This window comes from Zea mays, chromosome 10, assembly GCF_902167145.1.
Source record: "Zea mays cultivar B73 chromosome 10, Zm-B73-REFERENCE-NAM-5.0, whole genome shotgun sequence".
NCBI lineage: Eukaryota > Viridiplantae > Streptophyta > Magnoliopsida > Poales > Poaceae > Zea > Zea mays.
In genome coordinates, this window is record NC_050105.1 from 5,560,414 (window position 1) to 5,573,602 (window position 13,189).

At 47.1% G+C, this 13,189-nt stretch overlaps 1 protein-coding gene, 1 long non-coding RNA gene and 1 pseudogene across 2 annotated transcripts; 2 read left to right on the top strand and 1 right to left on the bottom strand.

Annotated features, from left to right (window-relative positions):
* Window positions 1-7,845: 7,845 nt before the first annotated feature.
* On the bottom strand, window positions 7,846-8,854 carry LOC103640769 (uncharacterized). The gene is made up of 2 exons (XR_559847.4): window positions 8,521-8,854; window positions 7,846-8,395 (listed from the first exon to the last, which is right to left on the bottom strand). It is a non-coding gene; the product is annotated as an uncharacterized lncRNA (long non-coding RNA).
* Window positions 8,855-9,070: 216 nt separating this feature from the next.
* On the top strand, window positions 9,071-10,511 carry LOC103640770 (light-inducible protein CPRF2). The gene is made up of 4 exons (XM_008664257.4): window positions 9,071-9,620; window positions 9,736-9,813; window positions 9,937-10,002; window positions 10,241-10,511. The coding sequence occupies exons 1-4, from the start codon at window positions 9,273-9,275 to the stop codon at window positions 10,352-10,354; spliced, it is 606 nt and encodes a 201-aa protein (XP_008662479.1). The 5' UTR covers window positions 9,071-9,272; the 3' UTR covers window positions 10,355-10,511.
* Window positions 10,512-11,715: 1,204 nt separating this feature from the next.
* On the top strand, window positions 11,716-12,911 carry LOC103642278 (transcription factor bHLH130-like; annotated as a pseudogene).
* The last annotated feature ends 278 nt before the right edge of the window (window positions 12,912-13,189 follow it).

Below are 13,189 nucleotides of genomic sequence, written 5' to 3' on the forward strand. Positions count from 1 at the left end.
TAAAGCAATGACGAGGTGAAAAATAAGAGTAGCTTTTCGTAGCTCTCTGATGTAGGTGCAGTCTAATGTTTCGATAGAGCTAACTTTGATTGATGAACTCCACGTTCATGATCTAGGCTTTGAACCAAGGCTGATTCTGTCAGGGCCCAAGATGGCCCGCTATAGTGTACTGTAGCACATCCCTTAGATTTGTTTAGATAAAGATAGATTAGTTTGAGATAAGATTATAATTAGAGATAAAATTAGATCTAGTGTTTACGGGTCAAGTAACACTCTTTATATAAGGGAAATTCTCTCTTATCGGCCTTGGGCAAAGCCTTGCGACCGTCCTCCCCAGTACCCCTAAACCCTAATCGTCACCCTCTAACCTTAGCCATCGCCCTCTAACCCACGCTGCAGCCACCTGCCGGCCATAACAGATTCATACCTCCACAGCCGTTACACAAGCTTCGATTGGTGGGTAACTCTAGCCTTCGAACAAAGACTGACTCGGACCTCCACAACCGTTACACAACTCTTGATTGATGGAGAACTCCACGTTCACGATCTAGGCTTCAAACCAAGACTGTTTTGGACTCCCACAGTGACCACCGCTATGTTGGTTATCAACCACATATGCGGTTGACATGGTTAAGAAGGTTTTCCTGCAAATTTGTCTACCACCCAAACATCTAATTTTGGAGGGCTAGGTTGTGGTTGCTGCTTAGGCTGGGAGCTAGCAAGCTGCTTGGCAGGCTTCTAGGCACGTTTGGTTACAATGCTAGGACGAGATGAGATGGGACGATCCCTTAAATAAGGTTGTTTGGTTCAGTGTCAGGGGTTGGAACAGGACTATCTCAGTGTTGTCTCAGTTATCCTTCAAAATTGAAGGGACGAGATAGAACGCCAGGGAACGTTCCTGTCCTGACTGTCCCGCAACCAAACGTAATTCCGTTCCTGGTTCGCAATCTGTATGAGTAATTCGATTGGAGAAGCTTCAGGTACCCAATAATCACTTACTAGACAGAGACTTGCAGACCTAGCTAGCCTACGCTTTAGAATGCACATCCTAGTGCCTAAATTTACCTTACGTCTAAAATGCGTTCGAGGTAGCGGATTTAAAATTTTGGTACTTTATTCGACCGGTTTTAATTAGTTTCTATTGGTTGCACGCAAAATGTTGGGTAGGATGCAAATCCTAGTGCCTAAATTTGCCTTACGTCTAAAATGCGTTCGAGGTAGCGAATTCAAAATTTTGGTACTTTATTCGACCAGTTTATTTTAGTTTCTATTGGTTGCACGCCTAAATGTTGGAACGGTAGTTGGTAGGCTTTTTTTTACCACTCAGATCTTATTCGGTTATTCCTAATCTATAGATTAGGTAAGATTAATTTTTTTAAAGAATTTAATTTATTTAGAATTTAAACTCGTTCAATCTTATCTAATCCACTAGGTATATGCCCGTGCGTTGCAACGGATGACACTTGTGCACGCATAGATCATTATTTAGTGTTGCTATCAAGAATCAACTTAAACAATCATAACAAATGTCGAAGTCTGCCGTTTCGAACAAAAGCAACCATATATTTTGATGAGAGCACTTAGAGCAATCGCATAGAAAGAAATAGCAAGACAACAGTCCACAGACACAGGAGGGAAATATAGGCAGGAGACTTAGGCCATTCAATACAGTTAAGGACAAGACCCTGCACATTGGAGCAAGCAACACGGCACCGTCCCAGTAGAAAGGATCATTCATATGGAGCTGCACCACCACAGTTCCTCACATGGAGAACCCGTAGAGGAATCTCTTCTTTAGCATGTTCTCCCGTTTCTATGGAAATGCAATGGACATGTTAGCAAATAAATAATGGAATCCACAACTTCGTTCTCACCACATACACTCTTGAAATGGTCAGAGCAGTCTCTAACGTGTCATCGAAGCTCGACAGGTAGCCTTTCGAGCCTGAAGATTTACTGTGGCCCTCGTGGTTGATTCCATGGACAATGTATCCACGGTGTACTAAAACAAAGGTTGTGTCTGTGTTTTTTATGGAAGTTTGTGAGCATACATCGATGCCATGAGTTCATGGTTTTCACTAATGAAAAGAACATGAAAAATGAAACTGAAAGTTTACCTCCGATGGATATGCTGCACTCGGCTTCGTATCCTAGCAAAATTGAGCCACAAAAGAAAGAGCAGCTCGTTAGTTCTTAATCAAATCATAGCCAAGGGAGGAAATGAGTGTAAGGAGATGTCACTACCATGGTAGATAAAGACCAGAGCTCTGCACTCCGATTTCCTCGGTGTACACCTGCAGGTGAAGAGCTTGTTTCCTCGTGAATTCACAAAGAAGTCTTGCCAAAAATAACGCAGTAATGTGTTAGCAAAAACTGGCTTATACTACACCGATGGAATCAAAAAAGATTTTTGTTGTTGGAAACTGAACCACCCAAGAGAATCACAGTAGGACTAACCTCTTCATAATTGATAACTTCTTTGTACTGAACCTGCATAAATCAGAAAACCAAATGCTAAGAGTCAAGGAAGCAAAAGAAACATGAAGAAACAAGAGCAAATTCTTCTGAATATACCATGTGAAATATTTTTTTCCTGAATGTCGTATGATTATGTCCGGGCAATCTATATGCACAACAACACAACCTTTGTTTTACTGAAGCTTAGATATGGGATGCGAAAAAAACTATGGACAGATCTAAAATATATTGGCCAAAGTCAGTAGGCAATCCATGAAATTTGTGTAGTGATGAAATGAAAATTATGAAAGGAAAATGGGCCACTATTGGAAAATTTTCCACATCTACCAAGCCACCACGTCTGACATGCTCTTTGGTTCAATGAATATATTCGGACCGAATTCCTAAAAGAAATAAAAAGCAAAGAAATTATAGCAAACCAGAATTATTAATATTCTCCCATCAGTTCAGTGATATGTCTAACACTAAGCATGTCATGTATGTACAAAGGTTGTAGGCTTACCAATTATTGAGCTTTAGGAAATATGGAGAACCTAAATGTTGCAATGCTTTCTTGTTTCTTAATAATGGGCATGGAAGGGGTAGCTGTGAAGATGATTGTTTACAAGAACATTCTTCCTGAAAACAGTACCTTTTTTGCTGACTCCGGGTAATCATCACATCTTGAAATTTCTCAAATTATATATAACCCCTCACAAAGAACCAATGCAAAGACAAGTATCATGACATTGAGTATGAGTTTTTTAGTCAGAAACAAGAGTATGAGTTTCTATGGAAATGCAATGGACATGTTAGCAAATAAACCATTCCCTGTTAGGGAGCAGTAGGTGTTAGTATAATGCAATGGACATGTTAGGATAATGGAGCACACATAGAGCACTTGTAGCTGTAACATATTTTGCCCCATTTGTTCAGAATATATATGTTTTACCCTTGCAGGATCTCTCTCATAGCATAATCCATTCCCTGTTAGGGAGCAGTAGGTGTTAGCTGTACAAACCCAAGATACACAAAGGGCACGAAAATAAGTTATTACTCAAATAAATTGGCAAATTTATGAAAATTATTCATCAAAAAAGAAGAGTTGTTACTTAGGAAGAGAAGGGGTATCACTATTCACATATTCAACAACCTGACATTGAAGGTGTTGCTAGCAATCCTAGAAGAAAGAGTGAAAGGTTAGCTAAGGATATAAACAAAAGTTACAATATGATGAATTAATTATCCAGACTAAAAATGAAGCATCTAAAAATATGATCCCCACTGTTTTAAATATCAGAATCATCAACTAAATTTAATGTAGGCAGTAATAAGTCAGAAGTTTGAAGTAGCTACAAATTATTGTCCAATATTTGCACAAGTTTCTAATTTATTAACACCTTAAAACGATATTGATAGCCCATATGTGGAAATCATAAATGTCATAACTTCAACTATGCAGTGTACAACTTATTTCCAGGAATACCATTATACAAGCAACCAAAATTCAAATAGTTTGTGGATAAAACTAAAAACGATCCAAAAAATGGAAGAGTGTATCTATGAGAGGTATCAATCATCTCCAAGTAAGAATTGTCTTGCTGACTTTATCTCCTAGCATTTTCCTATTTTTATACATTGTATTTCTCATCCAATTGGACCAGGTAGAGTCCTATTGTATGAAAAATAATGTTTTCTCGTCCAATTTGTAGAAGATATGTCTTTAAAATCAAATACACAAAGGATGAAGAACCAAAAATGGATGCATCCACTTATTAATAGAAAATACATAATTGTTCAGGTCTTTTGGCTTAGACGGATCTGATTCTAGGAACTTGGCGAAGTGAATAGGTGATATCCACCTGACTTTCTAATGCTCTGATTGATCAGTAATGACGATGCAACAATCCTGATGATGACTAAGGCCCCTTCGGTTCCATCCAAACTAAAATTTAACCAAAACTATTAAATAGCTAAATTTTAGCTAGCAGTGGAGTGTTTGGTTTCTTAGATAATGAGCTAGATAATACAAACTAAAGGACACAAGTGCCCTTTTTATTTGGCGCCACCGGTAAAAAAACATGGCCATATAAGACAATTAACCAATAGTAGCTACCAACGCTCATGTTTCATGATGGCAATGTATTTTAAAATAAATCATATATTGAATTATACCTGTTAAATGGCACTGTAGTTAGTTCTGGGGTTACGATCAGATCTTCTCGACAGTAATAGTGTACCAGTCATATAGAATGCATATTTGAAACATCACATAGCTCAGCAGAAAATTTACGTGCCTTTCATAGAACAATTGTGTTTTGAAATGGGTGAATCAACAAAGGGGAGCAAGAAAATATATTTCACATGTTAATGCATCACATAGCGGAAGGTTTCATAAACAATTTTAGTGTTGCCATCTAACTGGTGTGGTCAAGGAACACCTTCGACAAGAAACAAAATGAACCATTCAAGCTGAGAGACACAGTTCTACAAGACGCACACGAACAAAATATGAGATGCAGAACAGATCGCACAAGAATGGGTGTGAACTGAAGCGCAACCGTGACTGATTTGGGCAGGACTGGTTAATCGACCACCACGCGAGGACGCCGATCTGGGATTGAAGGCGGGGGAGCAGGCAGGGGCATGGACGCCGATCTAGGGGATGGGGGCACGGACGCAGACCATCAGTGGGGAGCGGGAGCAATCATCTGTGCAGGGTGGGGGTGGGGAGGGGATTGCGATGGGACGGGGGCGGATGATTCCTCACCAGCGCGTCGGCGTCGTGCACCTGGAGGTGGAGGAGGTGCTTGGCAGCCAGCTATGGCCGAGCGGTGGTGCGCGCTCGCCCAACTCCACGCCGTCGTCGTCAAGGTCGATCTCACCGTGCACCTCGCCTACGCCCGCCAGGTGTTCGACAGGGTGCCCACCCGTTCGACGTTGTCTGGTACAGCACCCTGCTCCGCGGCTACGCATGGTGGAGCTGATACTGGACCCGGTGCTAGAGACGTTGCCGCGAAGGTGGACGACGACTTGCTGAACTCCTCTTTCTTGGCCTCGGTCAGCGATGGGCCCGCGACGACGGCGGACATGTCGTGGGGGAAGGCCGCGACGCTCGGCACCAGGAAGGCCTTCTCTTCCTCGGCTTCATCTCCGTCGCCGGACCTAGCCGCTTGCACCGTCCCTACAATGGATCGATGGAACCATACCTTATCCCCGTCCCCGCCCATCCTCGTCCGCTTGGCGCGAACGAGGGGCCACCGTACTCCTCGCCCGCGTCCTCCTCATGGGCCCGCTTAACGGTCCTGCTCCTCTCCCACGCAGCGTGGATAGCGAGATCTCGCCTATAAGGCCATCAACCTGCACACAGATCTCGCGAGCAAGAGTTGTGTGGGAGTGGCAGCAGCAGATCTACGGGGTGGTCGCGGATCCGTCCTCCTCCTCGTTATCATCATCGATATCGAGCGAGGACGCGGTGATGTATGTTGCAGCGGCATCGGCGGATGCCTCCGAGACGGAGGCGCGTGCCGCCCATGTGGACCCCGAAGGCGCGCCGAGGAGGGCGGGAGACGGCGACTCCGAGGATGGGGGCGAGCTGGCGGCGCTGAGGATGGAGGCACGGTCACGACCTCTTCGAAGACGGGGGCGAGGGCGAGGGGGTGCGCTGAGGCGGGAGCGGGGCATGGTATCGCGTGGGAGACAGTGTCTGTCGTAGCGGATCTCCGGCGAGCGGGCGGCTGTCTTCGGGGCAAAGGGTGGCGGTCGTCTCGGCGGTGTGAGTGGAGGGCACGGGACCAGGGCACCGCACATCACGCGAGACGGGGAAGGGCGCGACGGGGCGGGGGCAAGGTGAAGTCGTGGTGGACGCCCTCATTACGTGCTTATAGGAGTAGTATAGATATGGATTGAGAGCAAATCGAACAAACCCTTAGAGCTTGTTCGGTTAGCTCCCAATCCATATGGATTGAGTGGGATTGGATGGGTTTAAATCACAAGCAAGTCAATCTTCTTCTTAATTTTTTTCAATCTTATCCAATCCACAGGTAGTGTGATAAACCGAACAAGGCCTTAAGTGACTTCGGATTATGGGAAAAGGACAGTGGAATTGGAAATGGAGAACGAGGGGAGGTAGATAGCGTAAACCATTGTTTGGGTATCTGAAATGGGATACGAGCCAGGTATGGGATACGGATGAGACGAGGAGCTCATGTCATCCATAACTAGTTGGAGGAGTGGGTTATGGCCGGGAAATTAAACAATCGAATCGATGGAGAGAGTCAGAGAGAGCTGGTTGTGCGACGAGACCGGCATGCGTCGTTGCTAGAGCATGGGTGCACAGCCGGTGGTCCACTCGCCCATTTCAGCCGCGCGGGAGCTAGATCCAGCGTGCTGGTGCTGGTGCTCGCCTGGCAACGTCTAAAGTACACTGGTAGTCACGAACTTGGCAGGCTACATCATTTAATCTCATAACTTAGAAAATCTAAAAAAACGGATCATTGAACTTTATCGGTCCATACAAAACCGTCCAAAGTCAGGTTCGCAAAATCAGATGCTGTCATGTTGTGTCATTTGAATACCTAAAGTTAAATATTGTGTCACTTAAGTTCCTAAATATTTATTGGTGTGCTCTAACGTGGCACGTCATTAATATGCTCAATAAATTAAGATAGTGTCTGGTTCCAAAGTTGGTTGGGTGGAGCAGCTCCAAGGACCGGCTTTGTCTGGACGATTCTGGAGAGACAGATGTGTTAATATTTAAACACAATTTTATATTTTTAAAATAATTCTATTATATATAGAATCAATCTAAATAATAATAAATTAGAAACCAAACGGCTCTGTCCCAGTACCCTTGAACGAAAAAAGTACCTAAACAATCGATGGAGAGCTGGATATGCGGCGAGACCGGCCACGCATGCGCCATTGCTAGAGCATGGGACTACAGAGTCGTTTGGTGCTTGCGAGTTGCTGCGTGGGCCTGGAGCCCTGGAACAACCAGTTCGCACTCCCCATTCGACTCCGTCCGCGGGAGCCTAATCCAACGATTTGTTGCTTGTCTTGCAAGAGACTGTCTTCAACCACGTCTATAAATTTCATCCTTTAAAAATATTCTTTATCTTTTATATCTTTTATAGTATCATCTAAAAGATTTCGTCTCTTATATATTTTTTTATCTTCAACAATATCCTCTAGATTTGGTCCACTATACCTACAATATTAACAGAATACATAAACTATCATATTTACTCAATGTTTTCATATATATTTGAATTGGTTCTAAGGTACGACGTTAAAAATGATAAAATTATTAATTTTCAATACTACAAATTTATGAATGTATAAATATTATTGAAAAAATAACATATACATATTAGGTAAAGCAACGTATAAATATCATGAAAAAATAACGTATATTTATAAGGTAAAGTAACGTACCACACAAATTAGAAATTAAATAAATGATTTGCTTCACTGAGTCTCAGTATACCGGGCATGGATTAGAAATTACAAAAAAATTGGAAAATCGGAATGGTGTTGGCTTGAGCGTTTCATCAAACACCTTCCGAGTGTCGTGCAACAAGCTCGTAGCATGCAACATTTGACCCCGTAGAAATTTTCTGAATGAGCTGGACAACAAAAACTCGTTCCCTCGCAGCTTGTTGGCCCCGAAGAAATTTTCTGAACGAGCACGCCGTCAGGAGACCACGCCACCGGGAGGAGGGAGGAGCACGCCGCCAGGAAGACAAGCATAGCACACCGGCCGCCGGGAGGATGATCACGCCACTGGGATGACGAGCATGCCGCCGAAAGGATGAGCACGCCGTCGAGAACAAGATCCACCGGTTCTTCTACAGCCTCGACGTCTCTCCTCTGGACAGTCTGGCGCGCGCGGACTCCTCCTCGGCATTTGTCACGCATTCATCCTCGGTGGCTGTGACTGTGATTAGAGGATGCACAGGAATCCGCTAGATGTTAGCGGCTAGAGGACAAGTAATAAGCGGGTGTTGCTGAACGCTTTCAAAACGATGTGGAACGTTAAATATAGGGTACAGGATCATTTACGGTCTTTTGCGGGAGACAATCTGAGTAAGGCTCGACTGTCGCTCGAGTCCTCGCTCCTCCTCGGACAGGCCAAAACCGTCGCTGCTCCATTTAGATTTGTACCTAGTATTTGGAAAAAAAAAAAGAGGTGACTGCTTGCTGAGGCACACGAAAAGAAGGGAAAAGCAACTTCCTCAGCCAGCGGTGCCTCGCTAGTCGAGTCGTGACAGCGGCGGCAAGTGACGAATCGTATGCATGCAGCAGCCCAGCCAAAGGCCATGCCCACTGGGTTACCTTTCCAGGCCCAGAACCCAGCCGAACCATGTGGCATTGTCGCGGTGCCGCAGCCCACTCCGCTCCCCTCCCCCCGGAAGCGGCTCTGCGGCACGAGGAGGCAACTCCTTGGGCCGCTGACACGTGGGCGCGCACCACCGCAAGAGCCCGAGCGCCCCATGTCTTGTCCGGCGTCCTCCTTGTCGGTCCGGTCCCTAGGCGGTGTGGGCCGCCAGCCCGCCCGCCTGCGCCTGCGCCTGCAGCGCTGCTCCCTGCACGAGGAGGCAGCGAGGCACCCCACGTGTCCTGTACCCGCCCTGCGGTGCCCGCGACGTGGCGGCGCGGCACGGGCCAGCCAGACGCCGCGCGCGGCCCCCGGGGATAGGAAGGACTAGTACTAGTACTACACTCCATATATCCGGTCTGGTCTGGCGAGCGCGACCAGGCCTCCTCCCCGCCGCCGCACACGACCGTACCGTACCGTACCCACCCCTCTTCTGATGCTACTAGTATGTAGTAGGATTAGGATCTCGTCGAACCTCATGTCCGGCGGCAGCGGCGACGACGGGCAGCAGAGGCAATGCCGGCGGGGCGTCGCGGTCGCGGCCGACGTCGAGCTCGGCGCGGCGCTGGCGCTGGCCGACATGGCTGCAGGCAGTGGCGCGAGCGCCGTGGTGGCGGCGCAGAACCACGCGGCCGAGGAGATGACCGACGACGAGGAGACGGCGGCGAGCACGAGGCTGAGCCTCCGGCTCGGCCGCGTCGGGGTGGGGGTGGTGCAGTCGCCGTCCTGCTCCAGCAGCTCCGGCGCTGCTGCTGCCCATCCCCGGCACATCATGCTCACCGAGGTAATTAAGCTGTGCGGTTGGTTGCGTATGCATCCTGTCTCCTAGCTAGCTGCGAGCTAGACCGTCTGAGTCTGATGGGTGGGTCATGGGTGGGTGCCAAATAATTCCATTCCAGGCCGAGAAGGAGGCGAAGCGGCTGCGGCGGGTGCTCGCCAACCGGGAGTCGGCGCGGCAGACCATCCTCCGGCGTCAGGTGTGCACGCGCGATGATGGCCCGATCGATCCAGCGCTAGCTAGCTAGCTAGTTTGCGACCGTGCATGCAATGCAAGCAATCCCTTGGCTAAAATCCAAGCTGTGCTTTGCTATTGTGTCCAGGCGGTTCGAGATGAACTGGCGAGGAAAGTCGCAGACCTGTCGTCACAGAACGCGACCATGAAAAAGGTGAGGAGGGCTCCGCTCATCAGATCTGGCTGGCGCTACTACTTGCCCTAGCTTACTGTACTGTAGTCTGTACTGTACGTCTATTAATTGGGGCACTACCGTCCTTTCGTGTACCAACGGATTGGTATATGGTACGGTATGGGCGTATACTACTACTACTACGACGTCTATGGTATTCTGTGTTGTGATATAATAGCTGTTTGTATAATGATATATATAAATGGATGGATACATGCAGGAGAAGGACGTGGTGATGAAGGAGTATCTCTCGCTGAAAGAGACGAACGAGCAACTGAAAGCGGCGGAGCAGGCACACCACCACCACCACCTCCGGCTCTCGTCGTTATTCTAAATCCGTAGAATGGGCACGTACATTTCCTTTTTGTATAAAGTATAGTAGCATCGTTGTATGTTAGGCCGAATAACAAACAAACAAACAAACAGGAGGCCTACACCTAGCATGTTCCAAAGGAAATGCATCACTCTCTCTATCTACTATGCATCTTCCAGTTGTTGCCACATGTGGATGCATCCACATCACTGGTCGTAAAACGTCCTAGGGGTTTGTGCCGTCCACCTAGCGTCCTAGCCAAGTTGGGAACTGTTTCCGCGCGCTGTGTCTTGCTCTGACATCTGTATGCAGAGCTCCGCGGTAAACATAAAAAAATTTACGTCGTAGACAACGTGATGGTGCTTTATTGGGAGGGTCGTGACTCAGTACAGTTGAGGTCAATAAACACTTATTAATAGAAATATTGTTTGATAATTTTTAAATAGATCTAACCTTACCTGAAGATCACATGGACAAGGCCTCCAAAGGACTATGATAAGTTACCGTCGTTTATTTGAGAGCCACATCATTATTGTGAAGTTGATATTCACCGCTAGGACCAAGAACTAAAAGACAAGTTGGCGGTCTAATCCGTGTTAACCTTGAGTTTCATCTTGAAAATCAGAGTCGGTCTATATATAATAGAACATACACCTTGGAGACATATTGGCTCTATTTTTTATGATCCACCTATATATGTAAAGATAATTTCATAATCTAACCAATGGCATCATTTTGACATTAAAACCCGATCAGTCTATAGAAATCATAAAAATAAGTTAGCGTCTAGAATTTGTCATGGTGGTGTATCAACGTTTTGTTTGGCTCGTTGGGACATACAAGATGTAGGCCCATTTACGAGGACACAAATAGGGAGCATTGGCTGCTTCTTCTCTACTAACTATTAAGGAGGTAGTGTAGACTGCCCCCGCCCGCTACCGCACGCCCCCGGCGCGAAACGCCCGCACGCCCCCGGCGCACACTCCGCGAATCCCGCCGCGAAACGCCCGCCTCCCTACACCGCGAATCCCACCGCTACCGCACGCCCGCCCGCGAGAACCGCCGGCGCACATCTCGGCCCCTGCTGTCCACGCTTGCGCTCCCGTCGCGGGTCCCGGCCCACGCGGTCGCGTCGTAACTCCGGCGGGCAGCCACACCGCCGCCGGCACGCCCCGTCGCCGCCTAGAAGCAGGAGCAAGCCCCCCGCCGCCACCCTCGCGTTGCCAGCCCCCGCCCACCGCTCCCACCCTGCCCCTGCCGTGAGAGCAATGCCCGCCATCGATGCAGCGCCCCCCCCCCTCCCCCACAGACACGCACACCCCCATCGGCGTCGCGTTCACTAAACTAACCTAGGGTGGAGGTCTGCCCTGGTCTCAATTCCAATGGGTTGCGTAAATAATAATCTTGTCCTACGCCCTCGGGACTCGTCGGAGCCTGGCCAGGTGCGCGCGGGGGTTACTCTATTACCACTTCCTGTTTCTTGTAATACATCTACGTGGCGAATTGACGATGCCGTCAGTGTAGAGCCCGCATTACGCACCAGTTCAACCTACCCAAGACGCCGTCTGAAATGGCAAGTATTGAGAAATTCCTCCAGTTCCAGGACGCCGTGCCTTGTAAGATCTGTGCCAAGCGGGGATGCGCCACCCATCCGCGCAGCATCGCCGAGAGGGTCGGTGAAGTCATTTCCTTCCATAGATTTCCTTAGGTTTGGAAGCCTGCAGCTGAGCGATTTGCTGATCTGTGGTGCTTAGGTGAGGAGAACAAAGATCAGTGAGCGAATCTGAAAGCTGCAAGAACTCGTTCCGAACATGGACAAGGTACTCCGCTTTCTGCAGCCACGGCAACACAGATAGGCAGTAGCTAGGACATTGTGTGTGTGTGTGTGTGTGGTTAGCAAATTTTCTATGTGAGGACCACTCCATCATTGACTTGTCTGCAACCTGCGCTTCCATTTCCTGCAGCAAACCAACACATCTGACATGCTAGATTTGGCTGTCGACTACATCAAGGATCTCCAGATGCAGGTTAAGGTAAGCAATCCAGTAAGTTCTCTGCAGATGAGCACTTGTCAGGCCCTGTTTGGAACCTAGATCTAATAGTTAGCCGGCTAACAAATTGTTCGCTGGGTTGAGCCAACTAATGAACTAATTGTTAGCTCTAACAATTAGCTAGGGATGTTTGGAATGTCTACAACTAACTTTAGCAGATAACTATAAGCTCTAGAGGTTCCAAACATGGCCTTATTTAGAAAGACAACCAGCCCTAAGCAGTAAGGTCTAAAACCTACCAAACTATACTTATTTGTTGCCCTTCAACTGAAAGGATAAAGTCACATACAACGTTGTGTTAAACTTATCTGAAATAGACACTCTAAAACAGAGTTTGAGAGTCCCTTTCTGTTCTGTGGTCTATTCATTGAAGGTGTTAAAGGAGACCCAAGCTAATTGCACCTGCCCAGCAAGCAAGAGCCAGCAGCACTCTTGCTGAAGCCCTGATGCACACTATACATGACCTGCAGAACTCGAAAGCATCTTCACTTGGGATAGAAAAAAAATGTAAGACAGCTCTCATTTTTTTGTGGGTTTGAACTGTAGCATTTGAGGCTTATCTACCAGACAGTGTGTAGCTTTATATGGGCACAGGGGAATGGAACAATGGCATCGTCCTCAAGCATTCAAATGATAGGGAGAAGGGTAAAAATGGGGAGATATATAGGAGAAACAAATGTATAATTTCGTTGTAGCTTTGCTATATGTATACTACACTTTCGGTATAAAGTGGTTAATTTACCCCTATTGCCGTTAGACACAGAAAAAAAAAGTGAAAGTTGCCTAGAGGGGGGTGAATAGGCAA